Consider the following 19336-nt stretch of genomic DNA (forward strand, 5'->3'; position numbering starts at 1 on the left):
TCTTATGCTGAACATGCGCAACAGCCTGTCAGCCACTTCCATATGGCATATTGCTCAACAAAATGCTCAATGGAAGCAGCTATACTGCAGTGATTAGCACAGAAGGATTTTGCAGTTTTTCACTAGAGCTTCGATGTCAGAAAGAGACAAGTACAACCACAAGGTATAAAAAAGCACTAATCAAACAATGCACATTTTGTAAATAACGTTAACATAGTTCTTGTTTTTCCACAAGCAAATAAAAAAAAAAGAGGACATGGGCCACTGTAATGGAGCAGTAGGAGGCCTAATTTAATGGTCCAAATTCACAGGTACTTTGGGCAAGTAGTGTAGGAAGCAACTGATGCTACACATAGTAAACATTGGAGGAACCCTAGCCTCACAGAAGGTGATTTACATTGCAAGGGCAGTTGAATTGGGCAAGAAGTGCCTCAAAGACATGCAAAGAGCCAAGAGGGAGGGGGTAGAGATGTGATGGATGTGTGTGTGGAAGACGATGCAGGTGAGCAGGGAGCGGTAGCTCATTCCACATGGTTTGGCTGAAGCAAATTTCCTTGTTGTAATTTACTTCAACAGCATTACTTTTTTATTTTGTTTAAGTGGGGTCCACCCATACTCTCCTAGCCCTCCACTATCACCCCACCCCTATACCCACTAACCCTCAAACCACATATAAAAAAATATTTCCCCACGAAGTGCTAGTGTCATAGTAAATTATAACAAAGTAATTTTGTTTAGCAAAACTATGGTACACTGCAGCAGCCATAACCTCAAAAGGCGACACAAGGTCTGCCTGCCCTAAACCACACCACACAGGAAATACTGAAATACATTGTGAGGCGGCATGAAGATAAAGAAATGGAATGCACAGAGTTGCATATGGAATGCATCCAGCGTGAGACCAAGGAGATGCTACAGGACCAGTGTGAGAATCATATAGAGGGGGAATGATTATGGAAGTGAGGAATCTTGCTTCCCCTAGGTAGTCACTGATGGAAGAGGAAGAGAACATGGGACCTGGTCAAGCCAGATTGCCTAGACAAAACAGGGCTTGCAAAATCTAGTAGCCCACTCGCATTGGTGAGGAGATTTTATGGAGGGTGAGTACCGTTTGTATGGTACTCGATCTTGCTGACAAGTATGATGATATTTGAAACTTTTATTTAATTTCTTATTTGGGAATGTCCCATGCAACATGCAATGCTGAGCACAGCGCGATCGATGGCTTAGTAGAAAGGATAGACAGGTTTGTATGGGATGTCGGCAGGCGATGGTGGCAAGTGTATTGAGTTGTGGGGGGCACTGATTGAGACCCTCATAGCTTACTGCTTCATCATAGCCCACTCCAGGATATGATTAGAGCTGTTTGTTTTAATGTGGAGCAGGCTCAACCCACATGGTTGTGCAAGAATGACAGCATAAGGTTAAATATGGCTGAGGTCCTACAGAAAGCACAACGGGTACCATGACAACAATCATGCAGTCATGAAGGTTGGCTTTGCATGTGGGGATGAAATTAGGATAAGGGAGCCCAGGTATGCCTCCCCAAATACAGTCTGGCAAGAAGATTGATAGAGGTGAGCAACAGCAGTCTGTTACTAAATAATGGTGAGAAGTGCTCCTTGGGTGATGTGGTAAAAACCAGGAGAACATAGGCAAACCCCAGCAGGCGAGTTTGTGCAAATGTGTCCAAGGATGAGTTTAATCCCAAAGTCGGCCTAAAGCTTAAGATGCCATGGTCTGTAAGAAATGCAAACCACCGTGAAGGAGGTGATTGTTATGATGATTGATTATTTATAATGCGCTTAATACCCAGAGGTTTCTAGGCGCAGACTCGAGGATCAAACCCATGTTGCTCTGTGTCGTCTTGCTTCCAAGGCGAGCACGTTGCCATTGAGCTATCCTCCCGAGACGAAGATGACATATCTGGGTCTGACAGTACCTCCAGCCACCCCCTCATGGACACAGAATGGTTAATATGCCATGTATTCAGTAACCAAGATTGTTAGGCCTTGTATTCAATAATGGTTTCCACTTGGTCTGCAGATAAGACTGAAATAAATCTGTGTGGTGCTCCAGTCTACTTTATAACCAACTTCCACTATGAAACAGATCTCTGTATTGCTTGTTGGCCATGCTCTGCCCCAATTTCACTCTTCCTATCTCATGGCTGACTCCTTTCCCTCAAAGTGACAAGTTTCATCCCTATTGGTCTCACTTCTCCAACACACTCCATCCCTTCCCTTCCATGCCTACTCATGAACGCGCGCGCGCACGCACGCACACACACAAACACACACTCTTATTTCTTTAAAAACTCGTTCCTTCTGCTGGGGTCCTCAGCTCTACTCTGCACTTTCCTTAATTCTCTGTCTCTCTACCACTCCCAGCAGGAAACACTGTGTACGTAGACATGGAAGTGATTGTGACATCCCACCCTTACTTCTGTCTCAATATAGTCCATAGAGAACATCTTAAGAAATGCTTTCATGTCCTCCTGCAGACCATGCTCCCTTAAACCAACAGATGCAGGAAAGGCACGCCAAATGAATGCCCAAAGGACCATCAAGTTTACCGATGGGAAACTCTGTGCTTAACAGGAAGCAATGCCATGAAAACGGGAGGGCCGCGTACTATCCTCCATTATGGACAGTCAACCACTGTGCACGACCTCATAGCCAAAGCACTGCGTATTGTTTGCTTGCATACGTTTGCAGAGGTTGAAATGTAAGGATGTCTTTAACTGAAGATTTGATTTTTAGGCAAACAAGCCGACCGTTACAGAACGACCGTTTTTTACAAGAAGAGGAAGTTTGTTGGACTAATGTTGACTGATGCGTCCCCGAATCATATCGGGCATTGATAAAATATTTAAAAACAAAATGCTTATGTTTTGTAAGTTAATTTGTAAAGCTATGTGATAAGGATTTCAGGGTTTTGTTTGGTCATGGACCACAACCTGCTACTTGCCTGTGCCTCATGAAGCACTCCACCTGACTGGCATTATGCAGGTATAGTGAAAACAAATACAGGGGCTTTGGGAAATATTCCATTCAGGATTTTGGGAAATCTACATATTTTTAGATATTTTTAGGATGGAAATGGATTGTGTACACTACCTGTTAACATCGCTAATATACTATGTTAAATTATGCACAGTATGGTCACCCTTGAGCCTTCTGTGCACTATTTGAAAAGTTGGTGGTCATGTCCACCATTCTACCCTATTGGAGTCCCCCTGCAGATTTCTGCCCCCTAAATTGAAAGGATGAACCTTGTGGTTGAAGTTAAACATTGAATTAAATCCTATGCAGATTTCCAACATGTTAGCCGTCTGCATTTTACACTTGCATTACTGCTAGGAATATTCCATGTGATAAATACTGCATGTGGTACAATCAAATAATTGTTTTGAAGTACTGCTTGTTTTTTAGTGTTACGTTACCCCCATAATCAGGCCCATAGTGTGGAATTCCTAAACAGATGATGAAACCTGAACTAACTACTCGTTCCCTATGCTGCCTATGACTTTGACACAAAATGGACACATGGAGGCCATCTTTGGCCAGGCAAGTTCTAAAAAGAGCTGTCACAGTTAATCTAATGGAGATTTAAAATTCAGAACAAGTACTCCCACGTGCAGGAGCTCAGGAATGAGGTTGCTTTCATTGTGTGTTTCTCCAAAAAAGTTCTCAGTCTGCAAGGACTAACACAGAGAAAATGTGGCTTTACTTGAAACATACAAATGGCAGGCCCTTTCACACAAAGGTCAATGTATTTGTGTATGTATATATATTAATGCCTTAAGTTCCATTAGTGTCTCTCTATACCACATACATGCATCCAGGGATTGAAGGGTGATATATATTTTTATGCAACATAGGTCTGATCTTCTTCATTAAAGAGACATGACTAAAAGATCTTTTAATCTATCCTCTACTGAAACTGTTAAAACTTGCATGAACTTGAAATGCGAAGAATCATATATGAGCAACCCTAGATAATCTTTCCATGTTTAGAGTATCCGTATTAATAGTCTGAACCTAATACGATTGCCTCTTCTTTCTGGTTAGGATTTAGCGACCCATACTGCATGCTTGGAATTATGATAATGCAAAATTCAAAGGAGACCGAAGAAAAGAAGGAAAGAAAATTTAGCTTCAGAAAGAAAAAGGAGAAGGTAGAGAAGAGATCCAGCATAAGAGACGTACTGCCAGCAAAGTACATCCAGGTCACAGAGGTCAAGAGCAACACACTAAATCCTGTCTGGAAGGAAAACTTTAATTTGTAAGTACTAAAACATGTCAACAAATTGCGATATTACATTTACATGCTTACCCTGCTCACTCTCTCTCGCTCTTTCATGCGAACTACATTTACTGTAGCACTGACTGGTAACCTAAAAATAAATCATTGATATATTTCTGTTATTGAACATAAATATCAGTACGCAAGGATAGGGGATTGAATGGAAAACAAATGTTACGTGAGTAATGACCTTTGAAAATTAACCTTGGCTTCAACACAATTCCTGATGTTAAAAATCATCATTTCTATTAGTCCATATGATATTTAAGCAATATGCCCTGAGCGGCGGGGGCATTACTGAGTCAGGTAAGGCCCCAGGGCCTCATTGATATAGGCCAGAGCGAAGTGAAGGGCCCCGGGGCATTACCTGACTCGGTAATGCCCCCGCCGCAAGGGGCATATTGCTATTAGTAGCCCCGCCAACAAGATCTGCGAGATCGGGGTACTAAAATCAGCAGTTTTTTCTGTCCCGAAACGCTGCGACGGAGGAGGGAGGAAAAACAAAAAAACCTACCTGGGTCCCCGGCGGGGGACGATGGAAGCCTCTAGCGGTGTGGAGGCTCGGAGAAGGGATGGCCCTGCTTCGAGTCCCCCACCGGGGTAAAAGCAGGTATAAGGTAAGTGGGGTTGGGAGGGCGGCGATGGGGGAGAAAAAAAACACATACCTGAATCATTGGCTCAGGGACTGCCATGCCCCCCAAACAGGGACAAAGGAGTGGAATCCGAGGGATTCCCGGCCGGGTAATGCCCCAGCAAGGGCCAATCAGAATGGTTCTTTCATTCTGATTCTTCCTCGGCGGGTACTAATAAATGGTAAATCCCTCCCTAGAACCAGTTTGAAGGTTTATAGGCTTCAAGAAAAGTGTAGAAAGATTTGTCACGTCTATGACTATGCTTAAATGACCAGGCAAACACAGGCATAATTTTTAAGTGCTTTATTTGGCTACTTTTTCAGTGAGAGGACACATTAATAAATGGGTTAGGCATGAAGTGAAAGACTAGTATTGTGATCATTCTGATGGTTCCTTCATTGTGAGGCAAAGGGAATCTAAACACTCAAAGTGGCTTATGCCCATCCTCATCAAATTCTGGGGTTCCATTTCCTGGTTGAAAGTCAAATACGTACAAAACAAGAGTTTGTAGTACCATATCTTTAGCTTTACCTTCCAAGTGTCTGTGACTTGCCTTCTCTGTGGCAGTTCTTGGTTAGCATTGTGCTTGTGTGGACATCTCCCTTTCATCTCCCTTCTCCTCTGTGGCATGATCTGGCTGGTCTCTGGCTTGCTTCACACCTTCGCTCCTCAAACTGATCTACCTAGAGGGGAACATCAGGGTCCAGGAGATGAGTGACCTGGGTGGTGAATGTGGCAACTCCTAATTTCCAGGATGTGTGTCAGGGGAGCCTAGCAGGGTCAGAGGGTTGGCAACTATCCTACAACCACTCTATTGTTAAGCCATTCTATTTCCCAGGCTTCCTCTACTCTCATCCTGGCTTCTATCAATTCTTCCCTCTCTTCTGACTCTTTCTCTGCCTCTCTACTCCTGCTCTCTCTGTCTCTCCCACACTCCCTTTCTCACTTTTCAATGGCGCACTCTTATGTTAAGATTTCTAAAATCTTCTTGTCCGTCCTCTCCAAAGCTCTCCCTCGGGTATACTGTATACTGTATACTGCCAGTCCTCTGGACTCCCTTATTCACCCCTGTGGGCACTGTTAACACAGTCTTCATCTTTATCAAACTTCTGAGCACTACTGCCACTGTCCTCACCTTCTTCACCCCTCTGTTATCAGTTTTCTCTCCATCCATCATTGAGAATGTTTGCCAGTATCCATACCTTCTACATCCATGTGGGCACTAGTAGTACTTCCTTCTACTTCTTCAACACTTTAGGCACCATGTTCACTATCTGCTTCTTTTCATCCCTTTGGGCACCATTATTGCATCTCTTCCTTCACCCCTTTGGGCACTGTTGGTACTGTTGGTACTGTGTTCCCCCTCTTCAGCCCTTTGGGCACTGTTGTCATTACCCCAAGCCTCTTCACCCCTTTGGGCACTTGTCATTATCACAACATACTTCATCTCTTTAGGCACTGCTGTCACTTTGTCCTCCCTCTTCACACCTATGATCACTTTTATCACCATCCACACCGTCCCTACTCTTGCTAGTGTCACCCTCTTTGACCACCACCCTCTAGCTCCCTACCAGAAGCCACAGTTCTCTTGACTCCTCAGTTTGGACTCCACGATCTTTTCTCCAATTTATAGTCTCCTGTGCTTCCTCTAGCATCCTGCAATCTGTTCCAAATCCAGGTCTCCTGACCTCTCCTGCATGCATTTCCAAAACAACTTATATCTTCACTCTCCTTCTCCTACACCTACAGACTGAGATTGGGTGCTTTTATAGTGATGTCTTTCCACATTCCAGCCTCACTCTGGTCAAAGGGGCTTCAGGTGTATTAGTTGGGATGGAATCGGGCTGTTTAGCTCTGCCCAGTGTGTTGGCTAATACCCTTGATTTGAGACTAACACTATTAATACTATTATTATATATATATATATATATATATATATATATATATATATATATATATATATATATATATATATATTATATATATATATATATATATTTATTGTTATTGTTATTATTATTATTATGGTAATTATTGCGCGTGGACCTAGCTTCGAGAAGCAATGGAGTGCTTTACAGAGGTATGCAGCAATACACAACTGAGAGCTTCACAGAGATATACAACAGTATAGATGCATAACCGAGCTTGGTGCATGCATCCCTTTGGGTAGTTCTCTCTCTCTGTGCCAAACTTTAGTGTATTTTCCAGCCTCTCTCAGACTCCCTTAGCCTATCTATTCTTAACTTTACAGGAGTGGACGTCTTGTGGGATGCATGGGTGACTGTTGATTTTCCCTTCCTAATGCAGGTCTCTCTCATTTCCACTTTAGGTTTTGATGGGATTTGAGTGCCTGCACCAGGGGTGCAGAGCAACAGGCACTGACTGTTGCTTGGCAACACCGTTCATCACTCTTTTTTAAAGGAGCTATAGCTTTAGAGTCCCCAGCATCAGTGGAATCAACAGCACTGCGTTTTGGTGCTGGGGTGCCCTTGAAATCCCAGATCCCATGTGGTTTTTGCTTTCAATGTATAAGGGTTATTTCCTTTAAAGGGGCCTTGTCCCTCTTGAGAGCCATGTGACCATCCCCTGCCCTGAGACGGGGACTAGTTGGGGTGACCATGGGATCCTCCCTATCTCACCCCAAGACTAGTTGCGGTGACACAGGGATCTTCCCTATATCACCCCCGGACTCATGATCTGTTAGCTTGTGTAGCGCACCAACCTCGGTTGGTCGCTCCAGTAGATGTCCCCAGAGGGAGGAAGGGGACTATTGCACAGAGCTTATCTTGCTTCAGAAAACAAATAGGTAATGATTCTAAAATGATATTGCTGAATGACCCAATGATCAAACAAACAATCAAAATCCAGCATTCGATTGCAGAGGTCGATCTGTAATTTGTAAGATGCTATAAAAAGAAAAAACATGTAAGAATTCCTGCCCAAAAAGCTTCATTAAGAGTCAATAACACCTTCAGGAGATGAAACAGCAAATAAACCTTTAATTGAGGAGGAAAATATGTTGGTTATTAAAAAGGCCAAAAATAGGATGGCCACTAAACTCTATAGTTAATGCTCTTAATATTGTTTAAGTCCTTGTGTGGGATCATATTCCATTCATGTAATGCAATATATCAGGCCAGTGTTCAAGATAGAAAAACCTTCACTATAGGTCTTTACTAAAATTGTGGCTAAAAGTATGTGTCAGGGATGTGCAACGTCAGACCTAGAGTGTCACAAATAGACCTGGTTTTCTGTATATGCATGCAAATTTAGCTCATCAATATACATGTTGTAATGTATCTAAATGGGAAATCATGTACATATTCAGTGGTAAACATGAAAACTTGATATGTTTGATGGCTTGAGGGCTAGAATTGAAGTATGCACCACTGATCTCTGTCAAGTCATACATAAATATAAACACATGTTTAATCTACTACCGGCAAATGAAAAAGCTACAATACATGGATTATCTTTGGATATGGGTTCTTTGACCTAAAGAACTTGACCTACTGCCCATTTGACCTAATATTTTGGAAGTAATTCTTTTTGACCTACTGCGGAGGGCGACTCCCCGCAACCTCCCCTAATGTAGGGGGAGAACCCCCACACAGCCTCACCCAACTTCCCCCACCTCAACCTATTCCCTTACCCCACCCCACACATATTATTTGATTAAAGTGTACCATTTTACCAACCAAATTGTGTCAAAAAGATGCCATCAAATGGGAGTAGGTCAAATTGGACAATACCTTATCTTTAGGTGCCACAATAGCTAAGGCACAGCAGTTATTTGATTGTTTGAGTTGGTCTTATGCTATCTGAGCTTTGGTTAACCCTTTTTAACATTGAATCAAGCTTTATTCAATGCATTTCATGTTACAATTGTCAATAAGCAAGAACCATGCAACCCTTTCACTGCAAGAACAGCAGCAGCCATGTTTAAGTCACCTCCAAGCATAACTAAATGTAAAATGTTTATGAACGACCCCTTGGTATGTCTCAATGCAGATAATATCCTGATTTGTACCCCATTCATGACACAGTTATGGCAGAAATACCAAGAATTATGTTGGTTTATGTATATTTCAGTATATCAAATCAACTAACAGAATAGTATATTGATGGGGTGGAATATTTCAATAGTATGGGCATCATCCATGAAGTGATCTGTTGAACATGTCAGAATATGTATTTTGTGTTATTTCTTTTTTAAATACAGGTAAAGTCCTTACAATTAAAGCATTGTTTCAGGTCATAAAACGTATGGGTACAATGCGGGTTCTAGATGGAGCCGACTCTCGAGCTCTTCCAAGGGAATCATTAATCCAGTTTAGGCCAGGGGTCCGGGCAGAGAGTGCTGTGTTTTCTTATAAAAATTGAACCTGTGCGTGGAGACGGGGTTGTTTTGAAAGAGTAGAGTGAATGCTCTGTTTTCATTGATATGGCCTGTTCATTAGATGCAAACATTTAAATTTTTAAATAAAGTGTTAAAAAAAACTTATGGGTACCAACCAACATTCCCACTTTTATTATCAGAAACAACAATGATTTAGGAAATTATCTTACTTCCAAAGCTCCCATTTGCTTATGTAACATGCTACTCAGTACATTGCAAGCATAGTTTCTGTAAATATGTAATCATGATTAATAAACAGAGGGGAATTTAAAAGAATCCACCTTTTTCGCATACAACCTTAGCCAATCACTGAAAAGGGACGTCACACTATTGTAGGGCCTTGAAATCTATTTCTGGACTGTCAAATGACAGTACAATAGATAGACTTTCTTACAGGGACATCTCAAATCAAGGTCTTAGAATGCTCCACATTGGAGGCACCTATTGATCCTCTATTGACTGGATCGTGTTAAAACCTCTCACACAAACTGTTTTAAGGTCTGACGAAAGATAACAATAGCAATGTCTCAAGAAAGGTTCCTCATAACACATTTATAAAGGTTTTCAATAGTGTCACACCATAGTCTAATATGGAATAATTCCTTGTTTCTGTTAGCATTGGCCATATTTTGTGCTGAAATGTCAACCTAAAGGAAACTTTGTACACTTGCCAAGTGATATCTATACATTATAGATGGTCCTTCCAATATTCATCCCAAGTTCAATTAGGCCTCATACAGAGATTTCCCTTGTTTGAAATGTCTTTTCAAATTTTGATTAATTGAATGTTCACATTCACACGTCATGAACTTTTTGTGAAAATTAATATTTTGCAAGAAAATGGCCTCTGAACTAATAATAAATTGGTTGAAGATTTGACAGATGACTCCTATTAAGCCATTACATCTGGTGTATTTTTGATTCGTTGCAATCAAATACTCATCATAACATTTTCGACGTTATCGTAATTTATGGCTGACATATAACAGTCTAATCAATTCAAACAGTAAGAAAATAACAATGCCCTTATGGCAAATGTCCAATGCAAGCTTGTGTTATATATTTGCAAATTGCTCGAAATTAATGTATTTAGGGTGCCTTTTTCATAAGCACATCTCTGCAATAATAGACATTATGGTTTATCCAAATATCAATTATTCCAGTCACCAGTAACATTATTTTGGAGTTACTCAGTTAATTTCAACATTGCCTTTTCTTCATTCTACTTTTCTAGATTGTGTATTGTCTGGACATGGTTGGAACCTGAGCTGCCTTCAGTTTTTCAGTAGAAAAACGAAATCATGAAATGTGCAATAATAGAGGAACTAGTGAATCTTAAGAAACAAACTCCAAAGCAAAAGATCAGCAATATCCCACATTTACAGCCCAGTTGATAATATTTTCTAAATATAAATGTCTGTTCATACTTGGTACTTTCCTGTTATTCAATATCCAAAATTACAACTAGTACTTCTCAGATTAGCCAAACTTTAATCAATCAGTTTCCACTCTATTATTTGTGTTTACCTGGGAAGCTCTTGAACTATATCCACACACAATTTAACAAAGATTATGGTGGTTGACACATGGTATGGTGATGTGAACAGTCCTTGTCGTAGCTTCCTAGGTATGTTTGTGCCAATAAAACACAAATATAATTGCAAAACTCAAATTATCAGGTGAGGTCCCATGATTAGTTTATGTCATCCATTAGTGAGAACTCGCAGAAGGTGACAGATATAATTCTGCAGGTTTGGAATAAGGTTTATGCTTGGGGAGCAGACATAGAAACATTTTAGATACATCAATATTGATGATGATCCAGAGTACTACTGGAGAAAATATTTAGCAGACAGGGCAATATTTATTTTGGCCACAAGTCTGATCCTGACAACAAATAATGCATATCAACATCTTATTTAAATAAGAAAATACCTTTTTAATCCAAGTTCATGCATGCCATCTAGATTCTGGAATTAGTCAAACTAAATAATCCAAACCATCTCCTGTGTGGTCCTGCAAAAACAAGCCTCTTCCTTTTTCACCACACAATTCTACTTTTTATGGGATAATTGAGACAAGAGCACATGAGCTAGGTTCTGGTAACTGTCCATAAGTTAACATGTACTACTTTTGCAAAGACCTGGTCAAATAGCTGACACTCTTTTTCAATGCCTGATTCTAGAATATACCATGAGTTTTAGTAGTGCCAAACTTTACGTTATTAGGAACTTGTGCTAATACAGGCTAATACAAAGTTGGAAATGGAACACAGTAGTACTCAGAACAAAGAAAACAGCTACAATTTCAAATTTTAGAAAGACTTGCAAACTATTCAATCAATTTTTTAGAAGTAAATGTATAATTGTTAAGTTCCGCCACACCACCATGTTATTCATTGTACAAATCTGCACATTTTTATACTGACTCAATGTGGTTTTTCAACAGTATGTTCTGACTGTATTGTTTTTGAAGAGGAAAGCAATTTGAAATCCTTAAGAGTCTCCAGCATTATGTATTAACAATTAACTGAATAAATCATGTTTAAGTCCAGTGCAGTATTCTTTGTAATGCAATGTCTTTTTCTCCACAGTGAAATAGATGATATTCATAGCGATCAACTTCACTTGGATATTTGGTATGTATACATGTGGAAGAGTATGTGGTAGGATGTAATGTTTTTTGTTAAAGACAACAGAGCACATTTGGCTATATAACTGTGACTAGATTAAGTAGAGTTAATTATAGTGTTATGATATTTTCATTTTGTGTGTGGGGTATTTGCTTGAAGGGGAGAATGGCTACAATAATGCTAATGGCGGGCTAAGAAATATTCAATTGCACTTTTTAAAATGTGAGCACTAAATACCCACAATTTCAATATATTCCTTATCAAGTCTGCAACCCTCTACAAAATGGGGGGAGGTTTTGAATGCAAGCACAATTGGATTTTCTGTACTGTATAATATTGTAAAAGTAATGTTTAAATATTGCACAGAAATCCTTTGAATTTGCAAAACATCAAGTCCTTAGAAGGCAATGAGTGTGCTCTGTTCATATTCCAAGACACATAAGACTACCTGCCTTTACATCTAAAACATTACAATTGAGGTACAGAGATCAAATTATATTCTAACTTGCGCTGGACTATTGTATGTGGATGATGAAGGATTTAATGGTCAACAAATGTATGGAATCAGGCGATGATGCTTTGTTTTGAGACATTTGAAGAGGAGCAAGAAAAGCAGGGGTGCAGAAGTTCTGACTTAGTAGAGAAAACAATGGGAAAATGAGAAGACAAAAGCCCATCTTGTCATGTGCATTATGTGTGCTCACTGACACCGTGAGCAGAAGTATAGGTGTAAATTACATGCAAAACCCTGATTGGCGAAAAATAACTATGATGATGGCTTCCAGAAGATCGTAAAATGTTTATGCCAGCCTCATTACTACTTTAACGCTAGGCTATCTCAGAGATTCTCCCATCATACAGTCTATGAGGCATAGAGCGCTAGTGGGTCTTCACTGGTTCACGTCTCAAGGGATGGATGGAGTCTAATATCTATAGCAACATATGATGAATATTATTTTCAATAAATGAGTAAGCAGATTTGTATGAACCAGTTTTTCTAGCAACAACAAAGTTCACTGTAAATGTGCCACCCAATGCATTTAGGCAATACTGATGCCCACGGGCTTTGGGCACTTGATTGTTCTGTCTTGATGGTCGTGTAGATTATGAGAACCGCCGTCCCCAAATACCACACGGGGAGATAGTAATACAACTACCCGTGTGATCCTTGAGGCCACAGGTGTTGAGTGCCACGAAACAGGAACCAGGAACGCCGGAAACACCCCTGACTGCTGTAAGGCAAGCAAGGGTTAAGCATAAGACAATGGCAATGCAGTTGATACTCAGAACACAGGATGTGAACCACAACAAGACTTACCTAGGCGGAAGTGGAAGTGGAGTGGGGGTTAACCATACCCTGAGTAGGGACAATTGGGCAGGAGCTTGTGAATATCCAGCAGCAGCAGGAGGCGTAAGAAGCCCTGTGTAGCACTCCAGATGGAACACACTATACACCTGTAAAGGCAGTGAGGGTCAATGATCAGTTTTCAGAGTGGGATAATCCGTGAGCAGTCCAAAGAACGGCCCGAGATCAGAAACCAGAGGTTGATAACAAATCCAGGGGAAGTCCAGATCAAAAACCATTTAGCGATGCCAGGAATCGGTAGTCCACGAGGCAGTCTGTGATCCGAGGAAGAAGCACAGGAATTCGTTAACTTTCCGTAGTCAAAAGCCATGAATAGAAGGTGCGGGAAACGCCAAACAGTACTCGAAACGAAGCAGCTGTGAAGCACTGTGTAAACGCGTACTTGCTGTTTTTAACTGCACTAATGAGTCAGGTGACAAATGTCACGTGGTGTGTTTCTCCCGATGCTTCCGTGTCACGTGTTCCGTGGTAACATCAGGTGATCGCTTCTTCCTGACCACGTGACGCGGAACCAGGCTGAGCCGACGTCCACGGCACACCGTTGAACAACGCCATGGCAACTGCTGGTGAAGGAATGGTCGCAACGACCGCGGGCAACCATCCAAGCCCGCCTTCCTCCGGGTGTGCCAAGTATGAACACCATACTGCTGCCGCTGGGTAAGTGGGAGTGAATGGGCAGTAAGGGGCTTGGACTGACGGGTACCTGAAGGGGTGCTGATGCTAGAACAATGGGGACTTGTAACAGTGTGCATGACATTGATAAACAAAAAAACAAATATATAATACGGGATTTTTAAATGTAATTGCAAATATAGAGGCTCTGTGATTATCACCACAATGGAGTCTTATAGAGCCAAAACATTGTCTGACACCTTGTATTGGGATGGAGTTTGCAGTCATCTCAAGAAAGGAAATTTTATAAAGCGCTATTCACTGTACCTGCTTTTTCCCCTTCTCTCCCCATGGAAATGGGAATTCAGCTTGTTTGGTGAGATGGCTGCATTGCCTCTAGTACTTTTTCTGGTGCTGAATGTGGTCCTTTGGAGAGGATAGCCTGTGGAAGCAATGTTTATTAGCACCCGGCGAGGGGGTTGCAGCGACCTCCCAGCCAATGAAGAGGCTCAAAACAGGATCTTTACCACACTGGGAAAGACCCCGCTTCGAGCCTCCTCAGAATGGAAGACCGCCATCTTTCCTCGCCAGGCAGCAGGTAAGTACACTCCCCATGTCCCCTGCCCCTTCCTCCCCAGGCCCCTTTATCCACATCTTCAAACCCTATGCCCACACCCCACTTACCTTTTCCTACCTCATCCCTCTTCGGCACAGAGAACACTGGGGTTTCTAGCGCATCCCCAGCACATCCCCGGCATGCAAATGGCCACCATGGAAACGGAGAAGGGTCTACCTCTCTTTCTTTTTTTGTAGTTTTTTTCTCAAGTTGAGAAATGGTTTAAATACATTTCTCAATTCACCGGGGTACTAATAGCAAAATAACCCACGGGTAGTATAGCTTAGTGGCACCACGGTTGTCTTGGAAGCATGACAACATGGAGCAATACAGGTTTGAACCCAGCTCTGCGCTTAGAAACCTCTTCAGTATTAAGCGTGTTATGAATAACCAATTATATAATATTATATATATCATCCATCCCCGCGCTATCGTTAAGGTCCTTGCTTCCCTCAGGCCTGTAACTGACGCCCATGGGCTTTACCGGACCAATAATGACCCCCATTCTCAAGATATATTGCTTAAGTAGAAATAGCCCCTTTGAATAATGAACATTCAATATCTATATTTGCTTTTGTAATGAAATACTGCATATAGGATTCTTAATGGAGACATCAAGCAGCATTAAAAGAATGGATATTTCACAAGTTAAAAATCGCTATTGGTTACAGATTTAAATGGAATTTCTTATTTAATTTCATTATTACATTTCAGCAGACTGCCTCCTGCTTATCGTCTGTGATATGATGGGTTATTTATAACATGCTAAATACCCAGAGGTTTCTAAGCACGGACCCGGGGATCGAACCTGTGTTGCTCCATGTCGTCTAGCTTCCAAGGCGAGCACATTGCCACTGAGCTATCCTATCAATTCAAAATTAACCCATGAAGATGGACATATTTGTCTGTGGACCACATTGCAACAGTCCATAAAACTTGTATACATACGCAGTTATACAGATACAGTTCAAACTTCATTTCAACAATTTAAGGAGATTATTATTTTTTTACATTTTTTTATTTTTCTTGTTACATATAGTTTGAAAACAAACTTCAATTATAATTCTCATCAACAGTATGTTCATTTTCTTGGACATAGTCACTACGTCATAAAAGAAAATCAAATAAAAGGTGACTGCATGCAAAACAACTTCGAAAGTAGAGGAGACAAATCCGAATCAAAATAAAGGAAGAAAGTCAGTAGATCCATCGTAGACATAGCTGAATTCAGGTGCTAACAACAAGAAACAGATTAGATCAAATGATCCACGTATTGCCTTATATTTAACACCATCTACAAAGAGATGTCTCATGTATTCGATTAACTGTCAGGCATATTTGTAATCAACAAAATCTTTTCTAAAAAATCTACAACGGCACATGTCAGAGGAATGTGATTACTTGATAGCACATAAAACCACCATTCATCCAAATTCCCGTTCAGTGGAAGCGAATACGTTTTAAAGACTCCACTGCATCTCCACAATATCGACAGATGTTGTCAGGAGTTTCCTTATCTTTTCGTTTTGCATGCATTCAGCCGTATCCTTAAAAATTGATTTTGGTGGGTTCTCGACGGAAATCTTGCTAAGTATTTAGGCAAATGGTCGAGGCCATTTTCTGCTATTCCCAGATATAATGTAGTTTTCAATTTGCTCCTTCTGGCATTGTTTTGAAGCCAATTCCATAGTTTTAGTTTTTTTTGGCGATCTGTGGGGTCAGCATTACAGTTTCCCACTTTATACCTGCATAGTCTAGAATAAGCTTTAGTTTATTTGCCCAAATTTGCAAAATGCCAGAATGAGGGACCTTTGCAGACGAGGTTAATATCTGATATGCTGGCACTTGATCGACTAAAGACATTTTTCTCAGTGCAGCTACTGATTTACACAAGACTGCTCCATACATTGAGTCAATAACTAGATCGTGTGTCACAGTTGTAATCGATATACAGGCTGGTAGTGTAAAGACCCTTTTCCAAAATTGCCCTTCCAAAGCATTCCATATCTGGGGCTCGATGTTCCAACCTGCTTCAGCACCAAATGTAAGCGATGGAACCACCTTTTGAGTAAAGAAAGTCAAAACAGGTTTTATTGTAAATTTACCATAATCAGCATGTAGTTTTGCTACCTGTAATGAGAATGCAATCATTCGATTTTTCAAATCCAACATCCAGTCTTTTTCCTTTACTGATTTGTTGAATTGAATGCCAAGATAACGGATAGATGGTACTTGGTCGATTGGTATTCCAGAGATATACCACTTGAAACGTTTGTCTTTTTTGTTTAACATTTACCAGCGGTGAGAATCTTAGTTTTGCCTATATTTATTGTGTGATCATTCTGTTTTAAATAGCCTTGCAATTGTGTTAGTAGTCTTTGCAAGCCAATTGGGGTGGTGTCTAGGAGGCCTACATCATCAGCATATAATGCCCAGCTGATCGGCTGCCCATTGACTTTTGGTGGACAACAGTTGACTTCTTTTAAGGCTGCTGAGACATCGGAGATAAACAGTTTAAATAGGATCGCCGCCTGTGGGCAACCCTGCTTAACTCCTTTATAAGTGATAATTTCATCAGTTAAATCTCCCATTGTGTTGGGCCGTATTTTTATTGTTGTCTTCTCATGCAAGGCCATTATTGGATGAAGCAATGTCAGTGGGTATGACCACTGTCTTAGTTTTTTCCAGAATGTATCCCGGTTTACGGTGTCGAATGCTTGCCGCATGTCTACAAAAGCAAGGAATAGATGTTGTTTCTTTTTTATAGCTTCCAATTTTAGAATATTAAGTATTAGAAGATTTACTTCCGTTCCAACTCCTTTTGTGAAACCTGTCTGACGAATATCCAAGATGCCAGCATTTGTGGGCCATGCTGATAGTTTCCGCTGTAAAAATGTTGCAAAAATCTTAACCATTATATCTAATAAGGCTATTGGCCGATAGTTTGCCGGGTCATCTCGACTGTCCTTCTTAAATACAGGAATGATTATTGCTGTTTTCCATGAGCTAGGCAACACCTTATGACAGGAAATCAATTTAAAGAGTTCTTCGATCAAACTGGCCCAGTGGTCTGTTATGGCTTTAAGCATCACATTTGTTAACCCATCTGGGCCTATCTTGTATCCCATTTGGCAATCTCTGATGTAATTCTATTGCTTACTGGAAGTTTTTCATTATAAAATATGTCTCGAAAGTGCTTTGCCAACACACTTTAGAAATTCCTTGAGTACATTTATTATCTTGGAAATTCAAGTTATTATTTATGATGTTCCAAATATCTTTAGCTTAATGACAGGAGATATATTTTAAGATTGTTTCTGCACGTTCTTGGTCTCTACGCATTGTGAAATTTTTCAGCCAGTTACCGTATTTTTATTTGCGCTGTTTAATCTGTGGTTGATAGTTCATTCCCATCTTTTTCAGCAACCGTAGCTCTTTATGTATTTGTTTCTTTTGTTGGTTTATTGCTTCAGTAAATTGATATTTTTTTTATCAATTTGTTTATTCATTGTTGATGTTTGTTTAAATTGCATCAAGAGGGCAGCATATTTTATTCTAGAGTACACTGGGTAATTGTCTGATGTTATCATCTGAAGTAATTTCTTGATTTGACAACCATTCATTTTTAGTCTGTTGCTTCCTTGATTCAGACTAAGATGTAAGGAATGCTTTGATACTGGAATCGTTTTAGGGAGTGTCCAAGATAATCTCAGAATGTTATGATCGCTTCTTGTAGAATCTTGGATCTTTAAATGATCAGTTTTGACCACAGAGTATTTGAGATCCAGTTGTAATCTATTATTCTTTTACTTGAATTGCGATGCCAGGAGTAGTTTGGTGGAGTATCACCTTTTATCCTACCATATAACATTTCACAATTTCTTGCCAATAGATCTTCTTTAAACATCTGTCCTCTGCATATACTCAATGGTTGGCTGTTTGAGTATATATCTCCAAGCTTCTTATCACAGTCAAAACCATGTGAAATGTAGGTCACCGCATAAAGTGATTAATAACTCCTTGTGTTTTAACATATTAGCTTCAATCATTTCAGTTATTGATGATACGTATTCTGTGGTCGAAATCATCGTTGGGTTCCAGTAAGTGTTTATTAGCAAAAGCTGTTTGGTGTTTGAGCAAGGACTGTCATCTAGCTGTAACACCGTGCCCTGGACAAACAAATTGGGATTTAATGAGTCTATGATATTCCAACCACTGGCATTATTTATCATAGTCAGGAGTCCAGAAAGCGGCCATCCAAAAAGATATTTGCCTGCTGGATTTAGCAGCATCGAATAACCATCTCTTGAAGGAGTTTCACACAGCCATGTCTCTTGGAGACAGATTGCAAAATTGTTGTCCAGTGGTGTTGCAGGAAATCAAGTCAGACTGTGTTTCACTGGGAATCTGAAAATCTTATTGTCTTGGGCTTGCTTACGGATCTTCTTGTGTCATTCCTAAATTCTTCTCCACTATTTCTGTCCTTTATTCTAAATTGCTGTCTTAAGGTATCTCGTCTTCTTTCATTTGTTGATCTCATCTCGCAATAAAATTTGGGACTATCTTGGGCCGGTTTGTGAAGGTCTTTCACAACCGCCAGATCAAAGCCATAACTTAGAAGTTCCTCTTTAGCTGCCATCAGGGTGTTTTCAACTGCTTGAGAACTTATATGCAGAAATACTTGATCGAGACACTCTTTTGAAATATATTCTCCGATCACAATGTCATTAGATTTAATTGTTCGTACAGATGGAAAATTATGCAATAGGCG

At 40.4% G+C, this 19336-nt stretch overlaps 1 protein-coding gene across 1 annotated transcript in view; it reads left to right on the top strand.

Annotated features, from left to right (window-relative positions):
- Positions 1–19336, top strand: part of BAIAP3 (BAI1 associated protein 3) — a 2154334-nt gene that overhangs the window by 1260395 nt on the left and 874603 nt on the right. Inside the window, exons 8-9 of the mRNA XM_069647200.1 lie at positions 4074–4287; positions 11933–11977. Coding sequence (XP_069503301.1) covers positions 4074–4287; positions 11933–11977 — 259 coding nt within the window. The remainder of the gene's footprint in view (positions 1–4073; positions 4288–11932; positions 11978–19336) is intronic.

The sequence above is a fragment of the Ambystoma mexicanum genome, chromosome 2q (genome assembly GCF_040938575.1).
Source record: "Ambystoma mexicanum isolate Mex_15411 chromosome 2q, UKY_AmexF1_1, whole genome shotgun sequence".
Classification (NCBI taxonomy): Eukaryota; Metazoa; Chordata; class Amphibia; order Caudata; family Ambystomatidae; genus Ambystoma; species Ambystoma mexicanum.